This window comes from Paracoccidioides lutzii (genome assembly GCF_000150705.2).
Source record: "Paracoccidioides lutzii Pb01 unplaced genomic scaffold supercont2.7, whole genome shotgun sequence".
Lineage (NCBI taxonomy): Eukaryota > Fungi > Ascomycota > Eurotiomycetes > Onygenales > Ajellomycetaceae > Paracoccidioides > Paracoccidioides lutzii.
The window spans coordinates 174,467-197,671 of NW_015440953.1; the positions used below are offsets into that span (position 1 = coordinate 174,467).

Below are 23,205 nucleotides of genomic sequence, written 5' to 3' on the forward strand. Positions count from 1 at the left end.
CCCCCCCCAAAATCTACTAAGCACCAACCCTCAACATCCCCAACATCCCCTTCGTCATCCACGCCTGCTGAGCCCGATCCACTTCCTCCCTAACCCTGACATGCAGCCTCTCAACAAGCCCATCGAAAACAACCGACTGGCCCAAATTCCCCGAATAAATGTCCAACACGTTCATCGCAACCTCAACACAAATATCCACAACCCTCGGATCCGTAATGGATTTATAAACCCACTGCAAAATAGGTTGCAACGTAACTTCATCGCGGCCCGAAAGTGCCACTCGTAGCGCCGACCGGTGCCGTAAAGCTGTGAGGAGCGTGAGGATGTTGAGCTTGTTATTTGCGCCCGTGGATTTGGAAGAAGGGCAAAGGACGGCATCGAGGGCCGCTGCGTAGCGGCCCTTGCGCAAATCGAGCTCCCAGGGCTGTTCGCGTTTGCGCTTGTGAGATGCTGACGCGGGGTCCTGTGCATCGATGACGATATCGACGCCCTCGCCGATGAAATCCATGCCGCGCAGCCGCTTCTCCCAGCCCCTACCGTGCTTCTTCTTTTGTAGCTTCGTCACCCGCTTGTCATGTTCATCCAGCTTGCCGTCGAGAAGGGCTTGCATTTCTCGCGCCCGTTCGCGCTCGCGGATCTTCTGTGCGCCTGATAGTCGAGTGCGGATGGATAGGAGGCCCGATTGCATGCCGACGGCGATGTGTTTGTCTTCCCTGTCATGACCGGTGGTGATTACGCCGAGAGATAGGATAGGGGAGGGGTATTTGGAGCCGCCGACGACGTTCCAGCCTGTTGTTTCGAAGACTTTCATGTGCCCGTCTAATGCACCGCTGACGACTCGTCGGCCGCCAGAGGCTAGGGATAGGGCTGTCACGGTCTTCTGGTGGCTTTTTATGATGTGCAGGGGCTTTCCGGCCACGACGTCAAGGACAGCGATTCGGTTTTCAGCGGAAGCAAGAACCATTGTACCGGACAAAAGGGGCAGGACACTCTCTACCGCCCCGCGCATTTGGAAAGTCATAACGCTCCTCCCCGTGGCCCGCGAATCCCAGATCTTCACCATCCCATCATAGCCAGCTGAAAACAACAAATTCCCCCCTCCACCTCCGCCTCCACCATCACCACCACCACCACCACCAAAAAGCTGGTCCCCGCTCCCACCCCGGGCATAAACCCCGCACATCTCACGTAATCCCCATGCCCTATGTTTCCTTCTTCTGTCCTCTCCACTCGGCAAATCCCACAGCCTCACAACCCTATCATCGCCCGCACTGACCAGCACTGTTGGATCGGCCCGGCGAAAATCGCACAGCCCACACAGGCAACTTGCTATGCTCGCCGCCACGTCTTCAAGATGGCGCGACTGTTTATGTCGAAGAGCTGGATTGTGCCTGAATCATCTGAGGCTGCTAGGATGCGGCCGTCGGCGCGGATGTCGGCACAGCGAGCTATGTCGTCGAAGCGGGTGAGGGTTTTTAGCAGCTTGCGGGTGCGGATTGAGTGGAGTTGGACGCGGGAGCCTGTCGTCACGGTGAAGAGGTCGGGGGGTGTTGTTGTGTTGAAGGTGGTGGAGGTGGCGAAGGAGGAGGTTGAGGAGGAGGGGACCGAGGAGGTGGAGGGTTGGGAGATGTGGTTTATGGGGCTGTTGGAGGGGGAAGGGAGGAGGAGGGGGTTTTTGAAGGAGCGCCAGTATTGTTGCTCGGGGGTTAGGCGGGTTGAAGGGATTGAGGGGAGTTTTACTTGGGGGAGGGGAAGGACGGGGGCAGCCATCTTGAGTGAGGACAGCTGTTCTCCGTAGTTTGGAGGTCGGTTAGGGGGCGGAGGTGAGATAGATATATGTGTGTGGAATTGGGGCCGCGGGTCAGATCGGCGTATAGTTCATGATGGCACCGGGGATACTGCTTTCGTATCCTGCGTGTCGACGGGCTCGTCAGATGTCCTTACGGCGGCCCTATATCCCCTATATCCCGTAGAGCCCGCTGTTGTTGTCTGTTTGCTTGAGCTTCCTCGACTTTTCTGCGCCGAAAAAGAAAAACCTGGTCGGCGCGGGTGAACGTTGTTCCGCCCACGCCGCCCAATGGACGTTTCACAGCGGGTTTTCAGGGGTAAATCAGCAGAGAGAGTACGGTAAATATCGACGAGATATATAAAGCATATAAATTCCAACAGATTGAATATCAAAAAAGTTGTGGGTTATGGGGGTCTTTCACTAGCATTTCTATCTCTCATCATCGTAATATGCCTTCCAAACAAACGACACCGTCAATCCTGATGTGGTGGTGTCAACGCGGAATCGAACAATAGAGATCTAATTATTTTCCGTATGCGAGTCGTTACGTTCATACATACATAAGCAGCAGCATCAAGGCGAGAGATTCACAAAACACCTCAAAACCGAAAGAAAACTTCATTTCTTTGAAAGCACATCTAATAAAAGTTTCTACTCTATTATTCTAATCCACCCGTCACGTAGGCGGGACAGTAAAACGAAAGAGATAAAAGTAAAATACGCCTATCGTCCGTCCACTCCCACTCTCCCTTCCCGGTGTATATACTTAAAGGAAGGGAGAAAGGAGGCAAAATAGAAGTAAAATAAGCGTAATATCCATCAACCAAAACTCATACGAGGAACATACACCCATCGCAAAGAATCCTAACCCGTCCCATTCAGTAGAACAACCCAACACCCAACCCCTCCACGAAGAAAAGAGAAAAACAAAACAAAACAAAACAAAACAAAACCGGGAAAAAAAAAAAAAAAAAAAAAAAAAAACCATACACATCCACCAACTAACACCTCAACCCTCCCTCCCCCCCGTCCCGACATACGACACCCTCCCTCTCCTCCCACCTCCACCTACACATCCACCAGATCCCACCCCAATATCAATCCTCCTCAACTCCTCGCTAAATGCATCCATCTCCCCACCGCCGTACGAAGCAGACGGTTGCACGGGGACTTTCGCCGGGATCGGCGGGCCGGTTAGAGAAGGTTTATAGAAGCTGGAGGGGGACGGGGAGGTTCGTATGTTAGGACTGTGTGTGCTGGTAGAGGCGGTGGGGGTGCCGTTGTAGCCGTATGGATCATGGGAGCGGAGGGGGGTGGTATTATTATTGGTGATGATGCCGTTGGCGCGCGGGGATGGTGTGGTATCATGGCTGTGCTGTACGTGTACATATGACTGCGGCCTAGAAGTGGTACTGACTGGTGCCGGCTGCAGCGTCTCCCGTTTCTGCAACTTCGCGCGCGTATGCCGGTTCCCTTCCCCAACACTACCATTAACGCCAATCATAGATACCGCCCTCCCCCTCCCCCCACTACCAGCACTAGCACCATCTCTCTGACCAGCATGCTTAAACCGCACCACAACCTCCGCCCTCTTCCCTACCCCTGCTCCACCACTCCCCGAAACAGTAGCAAACTTCCTCTCCGGCTCTGGCGCCCACGTATCTGTCGGCAAATGATCCGAAGGATCAATAACGCGGCCGTCATCGCCGATTATCGGACCCAGGTCGCGGAGTTTATCCACCTCGCGCTGGCGGTCGGCTTCAAGGGCGGATTCTTGGTATGTTGGGATGGAGGAAGATATGCTGGTGGTGAAGGCAGTGGAGACGGAGGGGTTTAGGGCGTTGTAACTGTCAGGGGAAAAGGGGACGCCGGGTAGGCTTGGGTTTGTGGGGTCGCGTAGTGCTGGTGGTTGGTGGGGGTGCGGAGAGACAGATTTGCGGGCGGGGATGGAGCGGAGATCCGGAGGGCGAGGGGATGTGCGGGAGGGTTGGGGGTGGGGACGGGTTTGTGGTTGTGGTTGCGGTTGTGGGGATGGTGGTTGTTGGTGCGGCTGCGGGGATGGTGGTTGTTGGTGCAGCTGTGGCTGGGGGGGTGGTGAGACATAGCTGTTATTGTGATATATCATGCTTCGCTCAGCTTCTTCAGGAACAGCCGCTTTATATCCTGGTACTAATGCTGACGGTACACTGGCCATAACTTTTATATCTCCATCCGACGTGCCGGGTTGTTCTTGGACGGGGGCTGCTGCCATCCTGTCTCGAGCATAACTGTTTACATTTGTATTTGCATGTGCATTCATGTATGAAGGAGTAGGAGACGATGAATACGCCGATACCGGCTCCCTATCTACCGACGAGAAGCTCAGATTCTGGCTGTGATAGCTTGATGAGTACGCGATATATTGCTGCCCTTGCTCACCAACAGGCATGGGCAGTGGCGACGTTCGCCCGGGTCCTATACTCAGCGGTTCCGGCATGGGTATTGGTCCCAAGGCATTTTGATTGTGACCGTAGTCTGCCGGTGCCGACGACAGTGGCGGTTTCGCTGGTATTGATGTAGGAAGTTGTTGTAAATGTTGTTGTGGGTGGAAAATCTGCCGATGAACAGGCGGTGGGGGCGGTGGTCCCTCTTCCTCCTCATTCTGTAAGTGCGGCTGCATGTATTCATGGCGCGGCGGGAAGTCAGGGTTATTCAAGGAATGACGGAGCGGGCTGTCGCGGAAGACATCGTTGTTGGCGTGCGAGGTGCTGTAGCGGTGGTAGTGGCTCCGTCGATCGTTTGGGCTGGCATTGATTGGGGGCTCCGGGGATTGCTGTGTTTGTGGTGAGTCTGTGGCTGCGTAGGAAGAGCCTCGAGATGGTGGAGGGTAGGAAGGGGAGGTATTGTAGCGGTCTGGTGTTTGCATGGAATAGGTCGTTTGTCGTGGTGGGGTCTGGTAGCAGTCTCGGGGTGGAGGGATTGGGGTTGGCTCCAGGGGATAGTCGTAGACATTTTGACCTATGTTATGTAGCGGGCTATGGTCGAGTGACTGGTGGTGAGTATTGTGGGGAATATTCTGGTACTTGGGGGTAGGCCATTTCTCGAGAAGTGATGGGATGCTGGGAACGACGACCGTACTGATCGACCGGCAGCTCTTGAATTTCTCGAGGGGAGGAATTTTGATAGGACTGATGTGTAGGGGTCGAGTGTTTCGAGGTAATTTTGGGGGGTGTGGGACCCCATTGACGTTGGGAAATCATCGGGCGTTTCGTAGGCTCGCTGGGATTGAGAAGGAGGCGTTGACTGGGGAGGTGGTTCTTGTATTGTTTGTCGAGTAGGTGTAGAATGGTTCTCCCGTAAAGCTGAAGGGGGAGGAACAACACGATCAGACGACGGTGGACGGGAAGGAGACGAGCCGGTGGGATCCGCGGGCAGAGGTCTTCGTTTCGAGGGCTTTGCTTGGCGAGGACCGGAGAGTCCTGACTGTACCGTCTCTGCTCTTGTCTCTACTTTCTCCGCTTCCTTTCTCCGCTCGATTACCGCCTCATCCTTAGGTCGGGTGTCATAGTAGGTCAACTCGATCCTGATATCCCCAGCATATTTCCCCTTGCACTGCAATCCATGCCAGAGGTCATTCTGCCCACCACCTGGAACCACAACATTCTTGAGATCGATAGTAGTTTCACCGATCAGGTCAGTCTTCTTATCGTCGTTGAAGACGGATACTTTTAATTGATAGTAATCGGGCGATTCGTGCACTGTGAACCGCAACTCTTGATCCCTAGACGTAAAAGAAACAAGCATCGTTATAAATTGGATAACATGAATTAAATCAAACGAAAGCAATTCAGATGAGATCATTCCATTTGCTTACCACTTTGGCCTCTGGCCACCCCGCATATCCGTTTCCGTCTTCTTTGCCTCCTTCCCCAGCCGCGCGGCACAGTACGGATTCTGCTTGCCCATGGTTTTCCTATTGGGCAGGTTTTTCGCCCGGTCGATAATGGCAACCAGTGTCCCTATGGGTGGACCGTCTATAGACATATCCGCAAAGATGCCAGCTGTATGCTGTGGCAGCTGGGACACCTTTGTCAGTTTGGCGACCATGATGGCAGGTGAATGCTATGCAGCAAAAGTTTCAGAAGGGCTGGTAATGTCAGGTTCCTTTTCAGCTTTATGAAGATAGCGAAATTGGCTTATAGAAAAGATAGTCTTCTTTTTCGAAAAAACGGTTGTACAAATGTGGGAACGAGCGAATGTTATGTTAGCAAAAATGGAATAGACAATATGGTGGTTAACTGCACCCGTTGTTCCTGCATGCGTCTTTCGGACAATAAATGGGAAGACGGAGGGTAGCTACACAGCCAGGGCCAATGATGACAGGGAGCGCGAATGCAGTTATGTAAGTGTCCAATGAGGTCCAATGAGTGGATAAGTAACGTAAGCCGGTTAGAATGAGAGAAAGCGTTGTCTGCTTAAGGCTGGTGAGAGAGAGAGAGACAGACAGAGAGAGAGAGAGAGTGAGTGAGTGAGTGAGCGAGCGACTAGGGTGGTTCAAAGGAAACCAATCCTCGTAAGAATGAGTGATTATAAAGAATAAGGATTTGGGGAGAATGACTGCTGTCCATATGCGAGGAGCGAAGCGTTGATTATTTAATTTATTCTCTTGCTTGTCCTAGTGTTTTGGTTTGCGCGGTTGAGAGGCAAAAGAGGCTGGGAATGACGCTGGCGGGGCTCAAGAAGCCAAAGAGTGGAGCAGAACTGTTAGAGACGTTATTTAGCAGGGCGGGTTGGCGTCCTAGGCGAGGAGGATTGCGGCAGATACAGCTGCGGATTGGCTGGAAGGGGGCAAGTCGAGGAGAAAGCCAGGAGGAATTCCAAGGGTTCCAATGTTCCTTGATTGTGGGTTGGTGTTCCCTGCAAGTTGCTGGCAAGTTGCTGCCAACGGCTAACGAAGCAAGATTGCCATGGATCTGCTTTTATCCTCCACCTGCAGGTTTGGCCTGCACAGAGTCGATGTTGTACATGTAATTGCTGGAGTTTTGAGTATGGAGATGAATGAATGTCGTTTTGTTCGTCGTTGGGGTTGTTATCTGAAATCCCTCGGAGCTCCCAGCCCCCTGGCTGAGTCATCACTCCGTTGAACCTCATTGGAGCCCCGGAGCATGGTTAGTCCGGGCCCGTTATGGGTTAGCGCTCGCCGGATCGGGAATAACGTGGGTCCGGAGTCATCCAAACGTCAACCTTTCAACATCGAGCACAATCGAGCAATACGGGGATATCAATGTCTGTGTTTATGAGTATGTCCAGTATTCAATCAGTTTCAGATCTGAATTCTACTCTTCAACATCGTTACTACCACATTCAATATCTTATTCATTCTGCAAGGGGGAAGTTACACTTACTCTGTAGTAAGTTAGTAACAGCATGTCCTTGACTCTATTGGATCGTGGCAGTTCCCCTCTATCTGATGCGTGGTGATGCAGGAGGCATTCATCTACCGCCCACTCCCCGCGTTTATTGGCAGATAGCACAGTTACTCTCCCTTCTTCCGAGGCGGAGAATGGCAATTTTGCTCCAGTCTACGTAGCTCAGTCAGCAATGCGTCTTTTTACAAGCTATAGCTATATGCATAGCTTCCTAATAACACGGATGTTGCATTCTCTTCCTCAATGCACATGTTGTCTGCAGTTTTGTCACCCTTTTCATTTTTTTTTTTTTTTTTTGTATTGGTCTTTTCTCTATATAATTTTCTTATATATTTTTTTAATTTTTTTAATTTTTTTTCTTTTTCTTTTTCGGTGGCTTTTTCTAGATTTTTTGAGGGTTTGATTGCTCGTTTTTCCTGCATCCCTCCCTCAGCGGTCTTGAGCTTTGCCCTACCCCTTGACAAGGTTTGCGATAGGGCTGGGGCGAGTTAGCTAGGCTAATAAATGCAGCTTCCTGTGGCTATCGTACTGATGTCGGTCCACATTGTGATCATCTGCAAATATCAGAAACGGAACGGTAGGAAGGAATGAGAGGAAAGCAAAGGAAGAAAAGGATAGAAACAGAAAGCGAAACAAGAAATGAAAAGCAGAGAAAGCCAACCCCCGGCCTCGTAATTGCTCAAATGTCCTCCGTCCGTAGCAAGAAATAGAAGACAAAAACAAAAACAAAAAGTGAGTAAAGGGTGAGACAAAAAGCATGACACCGCAACTCAATCATCCAGTGAACCCCTCAACACCTCCTCCGCCGCAATCCCAGCTGTCCACATAGCCGCATCATAGTCATCATGCGCACTACGTTCTTTACCCAGCCGACTATTCCTTTTCTTCTTCCCCCTTCTCGGCCCAACACCACCGTTAGCTCCATTCCCTAAAGCCTCCCCATCCACCCGCCCAGAATCAGAACCACCCTCATCATCATCATCGCCATCATCAGCATCATCATCGTCGTCGCCCTCCGCATTCTCCGCGTAAATCAACCCCCGCTCCAAACGACTCACGTACCCCTCGAGTCTAATATCATCCTCCCCACCCTCCCCGCCAGCCCCACCATCACCATTACCATTAATATCAACTCCATTCTGTCCACCTCCACCACGTTGATGATTCCCAGCCAACCTATCGGCCCACGCCTGCGTACTCTTCCTCGCCTCCTCGCTCCGTCCATCAATCTCCCAACACTTATTGCGCGCACAGAAGTTCAAAAATTCCCTCCACGTCTCATCCTTAGAAACACCAACCAACACATCCGGATTTCCAATGACGATCAATCCCTCCTTCGCCCGTGTCATGGCCATGTTGAATCGCCTTCGTTCCCCCACCAATCCCAAGCCCAACGACTGGTCCTGCTCGATAAAACGCATCTCAGCCCTCGTGCGTGTTGTGCAAATTATCAAGAAGCGCGATTCGAGGCCCTGGAATGCCTCGACGGGACCGATATTGACGGAGTGCAGGTTGTGCTGGCGGAAGAGGCGGCGGAGATGCGTCACCTGCGTGAGGAAGGGTGTTATTACGGCAATTTCTTGCTCGGTGATTGGGCGGGCAGAGGTTGTTGAAAGGGCTAGTGGTTTTTGGTGGGTGCTGTTGGACTTGGATCTGGACTTTTGGGGTTTGGTGTGGTAGGTTAGGCTGGCGGAGTGGGCGAGGAGGGACTGTGCAAAATGTAAAGCTTTGAGGGCCTCGCCAGCATTAAATAGGCCGCTGCCTACGGGGTTTCGGATGACTTCTTCGACGTCGTCGGGAGAGGTGTTGCAGGCGAAGAGGATGGGCCAGCGGTGTGGGGCTTTCCAGCCTGGCCAGGATGGGACCGGTCCGTCTGGGTGGGCCGGGGTGGCGGATGGGATGAGTGTGTCGCTGTAAAATAGGACGGATGGCATGGCGAGTATAGAAGTGTGAGAGCGGTAATTGCGGGCAAGGTTTGTAAAGGCCGGTCGTGGCATTGGGAGCATATCCTGTGTCAGTTTCTTATAGGGTCCAGCATTTCGGCGGGAAAGAGGATGGTCGGCAAAAACTGGGCGTGAAAGGAGTCTCTCGAATAGAGACACTGATAGTGCTGTGTTGGTGTTTGAAACTCGGGGGCCTAACTGGTGCTCATCCCCTGCCATGACGAATAGTGGCAAAGAAGACCTTGGTCTAGTCCCGCCAATGGGCTCCCTGATACATAACGGTGTCGCAACTACCGTTAGTGGAACGCAGACCATTGGTTCTGTAGCTTGCGCCGCCTCGTCCACAATAAGGGCAGTCCAGTGAAGCATTTCCTGTGGCCTTGGTTTTGTCCCTGGGCAAATAGCACTAAACATCTCGTATCCCAATTTCATTAGGTCTTGATTGGTCAACCGAGCCCTAACAAGCATGTGTGCTTCCTGGCAGGTCGTTACGACTACCTTGTAGTTCATCATCGTCTTAAAATCTGGGAGTGAAAAGAGGTCGAACTCTGTATGGGTGTATGGCAACAGCTTGTCGGGGACTTCCGCAAACGTCCGTGACCACCCATTTAATCTGAATAAGTCGCAAGGCTGTAAATGCTGAGCTAGACGTATTGCGAGCGTGTCTGCCGCTGGGTTGGATGGCGCACAGAGTAAAATATGATGTTGTACTCTATCTTGTTGGCGCAGGAGTTGTAGAGTGCATTCAACCACAGTTTTCGTTTTACCGGACCCAGGCACTCCGGATATCAGGAAGGGAATAGTACCAAAATTGCGAGTTATGATAGAATCGACTGCCTTCATCTGTTCGTAATTAAGATCTCTATCCACCCACTCGTGTTCGAATGACCCCTTTGGAAGTTTTGTTTGCAATGCAGCATCCTTAGGTTCTGGGAATAGCATGTGCCGCAGCCAATTTTCTTTGTTCTCAAGTGACCCCGCAAGCTCGTTTTTGACATCTTCATGATGCCACGGCCGGCCATCGGTAACATCAACAACTGCTCTCCAGAGAGGCACAAACAGATCAGGCCGGACTGTAAATTGGCTATTGCAGAGGCGAGATGATGGCAAAAGATGATCGATTCGGAGTATGAGCATTTCCTTCGCCATAGATATCCCCCATACAACGGCGTGAAGTTGATGGCCCGAAAATCCTGGTGCAATGGAACCTGTGAGGTTCGTGTTGTTATGGCTCAGCCATTCGCTTCCTTGCTGGGCGAGCTGCGGAAATGGTAATATCTGTCGAACCAGTACGATATCTCCTAGCCCAACTGTTGGAGCACCATCTTTAAGACCCGGGACATGCAAGCTATAAAGATTCTGTCTGCCATCGGTTGGAGTCAGTAAAGCGTTATAGAGGTTGTATTTCCCTAGCTCCTGAGAATAGTTCATCCCTTCCAGGAGAAGGCATTCATCGAAGTAATAAAGATAGGAGGCTGGCGTCAAATTCTTGGTGTGACGGGATATCGAGACCGGAACATCCTTTAGTGCGGGTAAATTTTCAACAGGCAAGGGCTCCAGAAAGGACGACCCTGAAAACTTAGTAACGTAGCTCGAGAAATCGATGGTCTTCAGGAGAGTGCTATACCTGTCCACCGCTGGTGATCGATTAATGGCGAGAAGATGCGATGGAACGTAACTACTGGCATATACATCTGGTTTCCAGGGTATCGAACGACCGCCTGGTTGGTTGGTGCCATCGTACATGGGTCTATGACTTGGCGATGCAGGGAAGTGTGGGTTATGGGACAATTGGTGGGGTTCTTCCGTGAATGTCTCCCTCCTTCGCTCAAGATGATAACCCAGTTGATATCCCTGGAACCCAAGGCGGCTGTTTTGAACTCTTGAACTTATTCCTGGGGCTCCATAACTAGCTGAATAAGCCTGAATCGAAGGATGTTGGCCTGGTGAGCTACTAGATACAGCAGGTTGAACACCATTTGTCTGTGCTCTTGACTGATTTTGCGATATATTTGCAGAAGAAGTGCGATTCAAGCCCTGAACGGAGACTTGCTGGCCAGACGGGTCTATGATTGGAATTGCAGACGTTCGAGGCCGCGAGTAGAAAGAAGCCATTTGAACTAAAAAATTGAAAATGAAAATAAAAAAGAAAATGGAAAAGAAGAAGAAGAAGAAGAAGAAGAAGAAGAAGAAGAATACCAAAATAAGGGCTTCCTGAGACCAAAAAACAATCTTCTTTGTATTTCTGCGAGTTTAGGTAGGTCTTTTTAAGAAAAGAAACGGAAGAAACAAGAAAACAACATCAGACACAATCAAAAGTTTGCTCAACACAAAAACACAAGAAAGAATGATTCTTTCATAAGGCTGCGTAACTCAGCCTCATCACCTAGAGAACAGATCAAACTATAACTGTCAAGATGGCAGAGACTTTGTTATGATTAGGTTGTGGGTGTGCCCTGGGTGCTACCTCTGAATGCAGCTCCAGAGGCTCCATGTCAGGGATAAAGAATACAATCGAGATGAACTGAGGAAGAATCGCAGATAAAATACGATCTTGCAGCAAGCACTCAATCCCCCAAAGAACCACTAACCATCAACCACATCGATCATTGCAATGCTTTGATGTTGTATTGATTGAGCTCGACGTTGTCTGTTGTTGAATATTGGTACGTTTGATTTTACGTAGTTAGGGACTTCAGCTGCTCAGTCAGCCCTGACTAAGCACACCTTTTTGGCCTCAAACGTTCCACTTTGCTTCATTGTTTTAAAACTGGACTTTAAAAGGAGTCAGGATTCAAGTCAGGAACTTACTTTGTCCTCCGAACCAGTGCCATCATGGGACTTGCTCACAGCCCACGGCAGAGCCCCGCGATTCCCCTTTGGTTGCTGCAACTGTGGATATAATTGGGGTGCTGAAATTCCATATGACCGGGAAAGGTTCTCATCAAGCCAAGCCACTGCTCTTCAAGCAAGGTTTAAATTCTGTATCAGCCGTTGTATGTACAGGTAGCTAATGTAGCTGCTCGAGTCCCCGAAGTTCCGTCATCTTGATGATTGTGCGAAAGCAAAGGCCCATTTCCTTCACACCTCTGATTTTGTTGTACACCAGAAATCAGTTCTCAAAACTCTTCCTTCGAAATCCAAGAGCCGTTTACACGTGTTTTTCCGTGCGGATATTCTGGCCCCCATTCATATCTTGCCCTCCATTGAGGGTCGAATGTTTGGCGAATAGCAGTCGACCATTGCAATCCCCTCCAATCATCGGAACCTGTTTCATGCAAACTCTTGTTACAACTTGGTATACGACGGATTCCTGATTCCGTGCTCTTTATATTGGGTCAATCGCCACTTATTGGCATGCTGATCCTCATCACATCACTTCAACATAGAATTCAAAACTTGGATCAGGATCAGTGTTATAGTTATGATGAAGATACTCATTCATAGCATTGACAGAGAATAGTGTTGATGTGACAATCAGCAGTTGTGAAATTGTGAGATGCTATTTTCTTTTTCCTGTACAGTCAGCTCTCTCTATATTCCTTCCTTTTCTTCTCCTTTTCTTTTGGTCTTTGCCATTTCTCTTTGAAGAAAATTGGAGGTAAAATCATGAATGATAAATTTTCAAAAAAAAGTGTTTTCCTTCTTGTTCTTTTTCTGCATTTTTCCAATTTCAGTTGCCTTTGGAATGTTCCATTTCAACAGATTTGCAGGGCAGTTGCCTGAGGAATTTCCTCTCTCCATCCAACTTCAGCGATGGAGCACTCGAGGGATTTAGGGAAGCACCTTGTGATCGTGAGCTACTGACTTCACCTGGGTCACTAACCCAGGCATCCCAATCCCTTGATTGGCAAAGAATAATCCTAGATCTGACTAGGTCCCCAGTTTCCGCCGCTTCTTCGGGTAGTGACATCTTCACTAGGAATCACTATAGTAATATCTCCTAGAGTTTTGGCAGGTCCGGTCAGCTTCACGGCGGGCAAAACGCCTAGGGAATATAGGATTCTGATTCACTAGGGTCGTTGGCTGTTACAGGCCATCCAGGTCATAACTATCAGAACGGTTCGAGCTCCAAGATCTTCTAGTGGAAGCGAATTACCACTAATTTGCTAGTAATCTAGAAATGAATATCTAGGACATTGGAAATTTTCTGAAGACCATATGCGATTCTCCGGATGATGCAGAGCTTTTGTTGCAGCAATCAGCACCAGAACTCACACCAGGTCACAAGATATGAAAATTCTTTCACAGCTTCACATCAAAGGGTCAAAGGGTCAAGCCTTATCTGATGAATAGATTTCCTCACTTGCCACCATAACTGAGAAGTAGGAGCTTGACGATAAAAAGTCAGAGGTGCTCAAAGAATTGGCAGTGCTTTGAATATCAGAACCTAGGCAGTTTTTTGACCTAAAAGCAATAGAATTTTCTGGCTGGCATGGGCCTATCGAATTCTGCTTTTATGATTACCAGCAGATTCAGTATGTCAACTTTATACGGCGCGTAGTCATTCCATCAAAATTTTCGAATTGACCGAAGGAGTGAGAACCCAGGATTCGAAGTACAAAAAGAACCATCAGGAATTCATTGAACCTCAGAAGCCCACAAAGATACTCTCAAGGGTTCTAGCAGTGTCACGGAAAAGATTGTGTCAGCTCCCGAAGGAAGAGACCCAAAAACACCACCTGAGGCTACATACACATTACTCCAGGGGCAAAAAGGGCTTAAATCAAGCCCCGCTGCATTCCTCATTCGCTGGAATCCATTGCAGTGCTAAGGTTAGTTATGCTGATAAAAGAGAGCAACTTCTTCCAGCTAAGCAGATCACCTTAGGTTTGGGCGGAGAAAATGGATATCGATTGAAAACAGAGCGCTGAGTGCATACAAAGAACATTTGCACGCTTCCTCTATGCAGGATTCACTATCAATGGCATATATGCAAATCCGTGAGGAATATGTCCGCCCTTTATCGCCTCAAACTCGACCCACGAACTCACCACAAGTTGGTAGCTGGAATGGAAAGCAAATCCGGGCCGTATCCTCCTTGAAACTGCCTCCCAGGGGAAAAAAAAGAAAAGAAAAGAAGAAGAAGAAAAGAAAGGAAGGAAGGAAGATAAGAAAAAAAATGAAAGAGAAGAAAAAGAAAAGAAAAAGAAAGGCGCACACAGGGCCACAAAGCACAACTTGGATCTGTTAACTCTTCGAAAAATTTCGAAAAGAATATCAATAACCATCAAGGGTTATCTGACAAATTTCAGATTGGAATAAGCACCTCAACTATTACAAGCTTACCCGCACCAAGCCCATATCAAAACAATACGACATGGATTCCCTCGACACTAAATTTGTATGGCACGTGCGAAACAAACCAGCATAACCGGAGTGGAATCAGGTGGGCCAGAAACAGGGAATACGTTACCGAGAATGCCTTCCATAGAGAGTGGGAGTCAGTTCGTAGCTCCACATTTTGCATCAGAGAGAAGGAGGTCAAACGCGCAAAACTCGCAGAACCCGTTCGTTGATACGCAACTCTACGGCATGCAACAGGTCAACGCGCCGGGTGCTGATGTAACACAATATGCCGGGGTATTAGCATGCAGCAATTTGACACGCCGGTTGCTGATGCGACACAATATTCCAGAAGCCAGTGATCATTGGCTCAAGCTCCGAGTGTACGGCAATATGAGGACTATTCCCTAAATGAGGACGTGGGCCAACAACCAGCGTTTAACCTCACACGGTGCGGTGCAGTAATTTGAATATCAGTGCCATACCTTAATGAGGGTAGATGAGGCCATGAACAGAAGAATAAATAGCATTGTATTCCAGAAAGAAAGTATTAGTAATTAAAGCTTCACTCATCCCATACACAAGACATTTTCAAGATCATTCAGTTCTCACCTAGCTGCGCAGTGTCCTTGTCCTCCCTTTCAAATGCAAAAACATGCAACACACTGCATTGGAGCTCTAATTACATCCCGGTTTGTGATCCTGTTTGTCGATCCAACCTTTTAAGGCGGATCCTGATTCGATTTTTGGGTTTTCCTGAGAGAACTATCATCCCTCCATGACCTTCAGGACACATCAGAGAGCAGCGCCCTTCCAAATTAAGAACCCAACGTTTAAAACCCTAAGTCCTTGTTACTTGTTTTCCTCTAGTTATATATGAGCTCCTGAACGCTATCCTTTATTTAAATTTAATTATACTTAAATTAAATAATTCACTCAAGTATCTACTAACTTTTAAGTAAATACAAGGAGAATGAATAAAGCCTCTCTTTCAGATATAACTAAAACACATCCAAGGATAGAAAGGGCTGGGCGCTAAGAAAAGTCAAAACACTGTGATTTGAAGACACAAAAAGCATCACAAGAGAACCAAAAAAAAAAGCCAGAGAAGCGCATCTGCATATTTTGAGGCAATTGAAATAAAGGAAAATAAAAGGCGTAGACCTTTCTGCTGAATGCATATGAGGGATATATCATGGGAACAGTACTAGTATACCACACGCTGAGTGCTGCTAAAAATAAAGCAATGATGTAGTTACCTCACAGCAAAATCCAATGGAATACAAATGGATTATCAATATCGCCCAAGATAGGAAGTTGGAAGAAAATAGTAGAAGTTGTGGAAGTGACAAGGACCAACAAGATGGATCAGTAACATAACCATAACCTGAAATGAATGTAAAGCAAACGGGAAAACCAAATAGTGGGAATATGGTCAATGATATCGGATCATATAACTAATCTCCCACTAGGCGACACACATCAAAAGGCCCGAACACAGACGCCGCAAACGTGGAAGTGTGTGTGTGTATGTGTGTGTGTGTGTGTGTGTGTGTCTGTGGTCAGGGGTATCATGGATAAAGAAAACACAAAAGAAAGCAAACTTTGAGGCTGACTGGTAACGACCAAGGGGAATTTAAAGCCCCGCAAAAAAAAAAAAAAAAAAAAAAAAAGGCAAGAAACCAATTAAACAAGGAATATAGGTGGTGGTGAAATATGAGAAAAGGAAAACTTATCAGAAAAGTGATGAGGGCACATTTAGCTGCTAACACCTGAAAGAGAATGGAGGAATAGTAGCACCGTCTGATTCCTCAAACAAACATGTTTAATATACCTTCCGCCTTACTCTTCTCTCCTCACACTGTTGTACTATAGGTAATACAGCCATGTCAACTCCAGACCATCTGAAACCGGTAGTTATCTCATTTCCCGTTTGTTCGCTCTTCTTTTATCCCTTCTCCACCTTCTTCACCGCACCGTGATCGGAAACCCTCACGGACCGCCGACCCCGATTGCCGGCCATCTTGGTTCCACGAAACGCGCGACGAATAGCGAAGTTGATGGAATCATTGCTTGCATCGTCGTCACCATTACCATGGCGAACTTCAGTGCTGGCGTGGACAACACTGGGTCCAGAGGGCGGTCTGGCGCTGGGTCGAGTTGCACGGTGGTGTGTCTTAGAGAGAGCTTCGGTGGTAGGCGTCTTCTGAGCGATGGCTGTTTCTCTGAGAGCAGTGAGGGGTTGAAGGGTGAGACGGGGAACAATGCGTTTGGTGCAAGTGGAAATCGAAGGGCCAGGGTCCGGATCGGTGGAAGTAGAAGCTGAAGCTGTAGTGGCAGCGATAACAGCAGCTCCAGGGGCATCAACTGAGCCGCGACGGGGACGAATAGTGGGACGACGACAGATGGGGCGACGGGTTGCGGCAGCACGGGGATGTAGGTTTGGCAGGATTTCGATATCTGGAAAGTGAGGGATTTGGTCTCGCTGGGCCACTTGTGTTAGGTGGGTGCGGAGGTTGCGCAGGACGGCGAGGATCTCGTCGAAGGTCTTTTTACTGCCGACGTGACGGATGAGCCAGTCGGGGACCGGGTGCGCGATGATAGTTGGACTGCGTTTCTTTCTCACGAGTAGTGCTGCTCGCGCGGTCTGCGCTGTGGCTTGGAGTTCCTCCTCCTCATTGTAGCCTTCAGTATCCGAATCCCTATTCACTGGAGGGCTGACCTGAGGGGTGTTGATTGGGGTAAAACCACCGTACCTCGGGATTGGAGATGTATGAACAGTCTCTTGCTCTTCTGTCTTGATATCCGGCATGCCCTCGTCTTTAGCCTGGTCGACTTGATCTTGGTCGTCATCATCATCATCATCATCATCATCATCATCATCCTCGTCTTGCTTCCCCTGAACTTGGTCACCAACTTCATTCAGGTTGGCTTGCAGACCCGTGCGTTGGGTTTCTCGTCGACGGAGCTGTATATTGAAGCTCTCCACGCCACCCCACGCACGCATGTTCTGGATGGTGTCCACGGCCAGGTCGCACTGGCGGAAAGGCCACTCTGCAGTCCGGTAGCGTGCACGTTGGTAGTGCTTCCGGCAGTAGTATATCCATACATAGTGTGGAATACCAACTGTACATTTCTTGTTTCTCCCGAAAATATGTGAAATCACTTTACGATAGTGGTTTGACTCAGTGGAGCATGCCTCACCGCTGAACTGGCAGGGGGTTGGTGTTTGGAAATGCTCTGGCATGGATGTTGCCATCTCCTATTAGGGGATTAGCTCTTTGAGCCTTGTAAGCTATATCAGGATAACAAGGAGCAGGGAGTTAAAGGACCTCAGGTATAAACAGGGTATGAAAGGGCTAAGGTGGACACAAGGGAAGAGGTTAGTATCGAATCGAATCCGTGTACAGGAAGACGTCTTCCGAAGAGAGTTCGGTGGAGAGTAGAAGAAGTTGAGAGTAAGAACGAAAGAGCAGAGAAAACGGAAAGCTTATAAGTGTTGGAATTCTCAAGACACGATCACACTCCCAGTGATGGAAACTTGCTATTCCTGTGCTCAAAACTTTGTGAAGAATCACTCTCGAAAGAGTTGACGGCTATTATGATGTGCCCGTCAGGGAATGACGCGGAGAGGTAGTGAATCTACTTCCCCCCATTCGAATGCGCCAGGTGAGTCTCTGAGTAACGCAGGCAGCAGACTTCTCTCAGAATCCCAAGCCAGAGTTATGGCACATCCTAGAATGCCAGTGCAGAAGACAGCACAGTAAGTGGAAGTTTGAAGGATATCTCGGGGTCGTCCTGATGGGCGTGGGAATATAACCAAGGATTAAGAGTGAAGCCATGTATAAAGGCATTCTCCAAAACATAGGAGGGCACTAAGACATGGGAAGTTCTAATATCAGAAAAAAGTAAAGGAATCCATCCATTTACAGGAGCCAAAGAAAACCCCAAAATGTACAGCGCGAGGGAGGAACATAGAGGCCAAAGACGTTTCACTCCTCCTATCCGTAGCAAAAAGAACGAACGACAAAGTTCCAGATTGTTTGAACATCCTAAAGCACGGATGGTATAACAGGTTTTGTCATCGGAATAACTCCCAAACCATAAAAGAGAAACCGTTGTTTAAAAACAAGACAAGAAACCTTAGAATAGAGCATGACTGCTATTGTTTGCATGGCAGCAAAAGAAAAAAGGATCGTAAGAGCAAAAGTACAGACAAAGGTACCGTACCTGGGTCAAGCTGGTCATAGGTTCCCCTTTCAATATCCATATCCTTTCACAAGAGTAATCCTTTAAAAATACGAGCCTTCTATGCCTCCGCTGCCGGAGGTCAACAGCCCGGTTGCACCATCCATGCCGGGTATATTTGAGATGATGCCCCACAACATCCCAATAAGTTGCTGATGCCTAGGACAGGTTCTGGACAGAGGGGAATGACCTGAAGTGAGTTCACAACATGTTGGCCTTTAAGAGCGCCACAGCGCAATGGAATCTCTGTATGTTTTTGACATACGCGACAATGTGAGTGGTAGCAACAGGCCGATCTGGTATGCCCTAGGTAGGCAATTTCCCAATGATAGCTATAAAACAGGGAAAACAGGCAACCAAAAGCAAATCGTTGTAAATATGAATCAAGGGGGGAAAGATGTTTGTTGGTGAAAAGGAGAAAAGGAATCCAGAATGAGGAATGAGGAATGAGGAATGACAGCATTTATGTGAGAGTCCAGGGTTGCCGAGAGCTGGCTTTTCACGTTGTTCACTGAATAGTTACCACTGCGGTTCAGTCAGCTGCGGCCCGGAGACGATGCATTTCTGACGACAGCACTTCTCTCATCGAGAAATGTAACTGATTATATCTGCAGTTGTTTGAAGAAGCAGAAGAATGCAGCGAAGCAACATACGAAAAGAAGGAAAAGAGGGAAACTAGGACAGGAAGAACAGCCATCCCACTAGGATATAGAGAGCTGCTAGGTTATCAAACCGGCTCTTTATTAGCATCGCGCGCAATCTGGTAACTAGTTAACCAACCAGTTAGTTACTTCTGCTGGTTAACTGAGATAGATCTCAATTCAAGGTTGGATTTGCTTGCATTTTCGGGAGTAACTAATCATAGCTGGACTGTTTCAGGGACCCCCGCAGCTGGATAAGGCTCTCCCCTGTTCGTGGTTGGATGACGTCCTGGAGTCCCCCCGCCAGAGTCCGCTTGTCTCAAATCAAATAATCAACAGGAGACAACACACGTCCAAGCCCAGCCCTGCACGAACAACTTGCACCAGCTAGCTGCGGGGTGGGGCCGTGATTAGGCTTCCCGCTTCACCCCCGCCCCAGATCGTTGCCAAATGTTCCATTTCTCGGAAGGTCTGCAACGAAGGCAGAGATTAAAAAGGAGGTTGCAAAAGTCTCTCCGTATTGAGATTGTCATGTAAGTTAAGGGGACCTCTCTCGATCCAACTGCTTGCCTCTATTTAAGTACTACTGTCGATCTCCTCCCTTTAGAGCCAAGTTGGCGGCATCAAAAAATGAAAGAATGCGCTTCAGCAACGGTTATAAAAGAGGTGGAGAAGGAAAAATAAATAAATAAAATAAAATAAAATAAAATAAATCCAACTAACCGTCGTGTCCAGCCCCGTCCTCCTCGCTGTCACTATCCTCATCGCCCTCGCCGCCATGGGCGGATACGATCCCTTGGCCATCCCGCATTTCGAATACAGCACCGTTCCTGGCTACTTCCTGCAAGACGACCCCGAAACCGACCCCGCTGATTTCGACTACGTGAGTCCTCCACCCAGTCCCTCAAATGCAACAAGAATCGTGCATGCACATATACATTTCAAAAGGAAAAACAATCACAGCTGACCAACCACCCCGTACATGGCGGACACAAAAACAACAGGCAACAAGTGCATTTGGCCTCAAAACCCAACCCTACGACACAGACGCCTCCTTCGACCCGCACCGCAACAAGACGCAATGGGAACGCTTTGCATATAAACTACACTCCCTAAACGCCCACGCAGACCCCGACACCGAATTCAAGCTCCTCTACCTCGGCCGACATGGCGAGGGATTCCATAACGTCGCGGAGCGACTCTACGGGACTGAGGCGTGGGACGTATGCACTACCTTCCCCCCTTCCTCTAATATGTTTCCCACCAAAGTACACGGTGGACTTACAACCTAGTTACAGCGCTACTGGTCCAAGCTGGACGGCGACGGCAACCTCTTCTGGTCCGACGCGCATCTGACAGAAACAGGCATTGCGCAGGCGCTAGTCGCGCGTGACGCATGGAGGGCGCAGATAAAGGAGCATATTCCGCTGCCACAATTGTACTACGCAAGTCCGCTGGATAGATGTCTGGCAACCGCCAACCTGACATTCAGCGACCTCCCCCTCCCGGCTGGCAGGGCTTTCAAACCGATCGTGAAAGAGGTACGTAGCCATCGTAGTTATTTCCCCTAACTAACCACTCTGACCTTTCACACGAAAAGAAAAAGAAAAAGGGAAAGAAAAAAAAAAAAAAAGAAAAGGCCCCCACGTCCAACTCTAACCACCTGCTATATAGCTCCTCCGCGAAACCCTAGGAATCCACACCTGCGACCGCCGCTCCCCAACATCCTACATCCTCTCCACCTACCCAACCTACACCCTCGAACCGCATTTCGCCCCCACCGACCCACTCTGGACACCTGACCTGCGTGAGTCGAATGCAGCGCGCAAGGTGCGGCTGCGCAACTTGCTCGATGATGTCGTGCGGGGGGTGTGGGGCCAGGGTGTGGAGTATGTGTCGCTGACGGCGCATTCGGGGGCGATTACGTCGTTATTGGAGGTGGTGGGGCATAGGGAGTTTCCGGTGGGGACGGGGGGGGTTCTGCCGGCTTTTGTTAGGGTGGTGAGGAAGGGGGGTGCGTGGGGTGGGAGGGGGAGGGGGGAGGAGCCCAGGAGGGCGCTAGAGTGTTGGGAGGGGGTTTTGAGGAATTGAGGGGAGAGGGGGGGGTGTGGGCGAGTTTTTATGATGTTATGAGGGGTGTTGGTTTTTTTTTTTTTTAAAGACACATCTGTTCTCTTATGAGGGTTATGAAATAGATATGTATATGTGAGGGATATAGATAGAAGAAGATATGCATAGTTTATGGTAAATGGGACGTGTATACTTTATATCTTTTGAAGTTGATATCAAGCTATACGATGAAATACGAAAAAAGGGGAGAGGATGAAGTAGGTCACCGTTGAAACCCGGCGCCTGTTCTTGTCTGAATACACATATATATGCCTTTAGTAGAGTAATAGCACAGCAATCATACATAAAGTGGATTAGATGGACATTAAAAATAAAATTATATTGATACATGAAGAAAGAGAGGGGGGCCACACAGAGATAGTTGGAAGTGAGTTTGCGCAATATATGAAGCACTGTTCATTAACCAAAAGATGTAGAGTAAATTTTTATAAAAATTTTGGGAATTAAAAAAAAAAAAAAAAGGTGAGAGACAAAGCTTTGTCATATTCAGACTGACAATGAAGTCGGCAAAAAGCATTCAATGATTGATTCAAAGTCAATTCATTCAAACATACAAAAGAAATCATAATCACCAAACTTACACATCGCAAAACACTATCAAAGTCTTAATGCGTAAAGAAACTAGCAGCAGCCACAAAATCAAAATGCCAGGCAGGAACAGAAATCCACTGCTGCCTGCATAATTAAATATATATATATATATATATATATATGCGTGTGCGTATCTCTCTCAAAGGAGATGAAGACCTTTCAAGTATCATACTGATCATAACCATACCACCCAAAACGAAATACAGGTAAATGGCGCAAATAAATAAAAAAAAAAAAAAAAAAAAAAAAAAAAGGGGGGGGGGGGGGGGGAATCACCCGATCAATTATCCGGATCAGGTATCAACTCATACCCCCCTTCAGACGGCAAGACACGAGCAGCAACATAAACGGACAAGGCACATAAGAGAGCTAGACACCAGCTAACCGTGCAGAGGATAAAGGAGTCATCGAGGCGGAAACCGAGGTAGAAATGGTCGTCGTTGTCGTGGAGGTATGACTGCAAATATACATTATCAGTATCAATTTCCTTCCCCAACAAAAATCCCTTGAAGATAAAAAAATAGAAATAGAAATAGAAATAGAAATAAAAAGAAGCCGCTCACCGCCACCGCCATCCCTGAACACTGCACAAGCCCCACCAGCACCAAAAAAAACGTCAGAATCCTCCAGCCGCGCTCGCGTATCTGCTTCCCGCCGGACAGGATGATTATGTAGGTGATCAGGGTCATGCCTTCGAGGAGGACGGCGAAGGACATCAGGAAGCCAATTGTGCGCCACATGGAGCAGAAGCGGCGGTCGGTGCCGATGCAGTCGTCGTACTGTGGGAAGCGGGAGCAGGTGGTTTGGTATAAGGCGGGGGCGAAGTTGGGAGTCGGGCTCGGGGTTGGGACTGGGGTGCTTATGCAGCGAACGTGGAGGCCGTAGGTTATTGCAATTGACTGGGTGGTTGGGGGTGGGAGGTTAGTGATGGAGAGAGAGCGAGGGTTGTAAAGCGGTGCGGGGTGGGAACGTACGGTGCCTCTTTGAAAACTTATCCATCGTGGTTGGATTATGGATGATATCGTTAGGACGGAGGCTGGAGAAGGAGGGTTAGATAACTGTTAGCAATGTGGTCATGGGAAAAACCGGAAGAAACGGAAGGAGAAAAGGAGAGTACCGGTCAGAAATACAAAGAGAGTTGCGGCGTAGACGATGGTTTTGGTGACGAA

General features: G+C 48.7%; 8 protein-coding genes across 8 annotated transcripts; 2 read left to right on the forward strand and 6 right to left on the reverse strand.

The window, feature by feature from the left end:
* Positions 1 to 16: 16 nt before the first annotated feature.
* On the reverse strand, positions 17 to 1,770 carry PAAG_03367 (U3 small nucleolar RNA-associated protein; the record flags this gene model as incomplete). Its single annotated transcript, XM_015844944.1, has 2 exons — positions 17 to 1,281; positions 1,365 to 1,770. The coding sequence occupies 2 exons, from the start codon at positions 1,768 to 1,770 to the stop codon at positions 17 to 19; spliced, it is 1,671 nt and encodes a 556-aa protein (XP_015701918.1).
* A 1,028-nt stretch (positions 1,771 to 2,798) lies between these two features.
* On the reverse strand, positions 2,799 to 5,875 carry PAAG_11592 (hypothetical protein; the record flags this gene model as incomplete). Its single annotated transcript, XM_015847213.1, has 3 exons — positions 2,799 to 4,956; positions 5,016 to 5,549; positions 5,643 to 5,875. 3 exons carry the CDS (start codon positions 5,873 to 5,875, stop codon positions 2,799 to 2,801), a joined length of 2,925 nt encoding a protein of 974 aa, XP_015703122.1.
* A 2,092-nt stretch (positions 5,876 to 7,967) lies between these two features.
* PAAG_03370 (hypothetical protein) lies at positions 7,968 to 11,255 on the reverse strand (the record flags this gene model as incomplete). The annotated part of the gene is made up of 1 exon (XM_015844945.1): positions 7,968 to 11,255. The coding sequence occupies one exon, from the start codon at positions 11,253 to 11,255 to the stop codon at positions 7,968 to 7,970; it is 3,288 nt and encodes a 1,095-aa protein (XP_015701919.1).
* Positions 11,256 to 12,813: 1,558 nt separating this feature from the next.
* On the reverse strand, positions 12,814 to 13,053 carry PAAG_11593 (hypothetical protein; the record flags this gene model as incomplete). The annotated part of the gene is made up of 1 exon (XM_015847214.1): positions 12,814 to 13,053. One exon carries the CDS (start codon positions 13,051 to 13,053, stop codon positions 12,814 to 12,816), a length of 240 nt encoding a protein of 79 aa, XP_015703123.1.
* Positions 13,054 to 14,486: 1,433 nt separating this feature from the next.
* PAAG_03371 (hypothetical protein) lies at positions 14,487 to 14,837 on the forward strand (the record flags this gene model as incomplete). Its single annotated transcript, XM_015844946.1, has 1 exon — positions 14,487 to 14,837. One exon carries the CDS (start codon positions 14,487 to 14,489, stop codon positions 14,835 to 14,837), a length of 351 nt encoding a protein of 116 aa, XP_015701920.1.
* Positions 14,838 to 16,374: 1,537 nt separating this feature from the next.
* Positions 16,375 to 17,685, reverse strand: PAAG_03372 (hypothetical protein; the record flags this gene model as incomplete). Its single annotated transcript, XM_002794781.2, has 1 exon — positions 16,375 to 17,685. One exon carries the CDS (start codon positions 17,683 to 17,685, stop codon positions 16,375 to 16,377), a length of 1,311 nt encoding a protein of 436 aa, XP_002794827.2.
* Positions 17,686 to 20,093: 2,408 nt separating this feature from the next.
* On the forward strand, positions 20,094 to 21,406 carry PAAG_03373 (phosphoglycerate mutase family protein; the record flags this gene model as incomplete). The annotated part of the gene is made up of 4 exons (XM_015844947.1): positions 20,094 to 20,198; positions 20,320 to 20,538; positions 20,614 to 20,856; positions 20,990 to 21,406. The coding sequence occupies 4 exons, from the start codon at positions 20,094 to 20,096 to the stop codon at positions 21,404 to 21,406; spliced, it is 984 nt and encodes a 327-aa protein (XP_015701921.1).
* Positions 21,407 to 22,316: 910 nt separating this feature from the next.
* PAAG_03374 (hypothetical protein) lies at positions 22,317 to 23,113 on the reverse strand (the record flags this gene model as incomplete). Its single annotated transcript, XM_015844948.1, has 3 exons — positions 22,317 to 22,493; positions 22,600 to 22,935; positions 23,096 to 23,113. 3 exons carry the CDS (start codon positions 23,111 to 23,113, stop codon positions 22,317 to 22,319), a joined length of 531 nt encoding a protein of 176 aa, XP_015701922.1.
* Between the last annotated feature and the right edge of the window lie 92 nt (positions 23,114 to 23,205).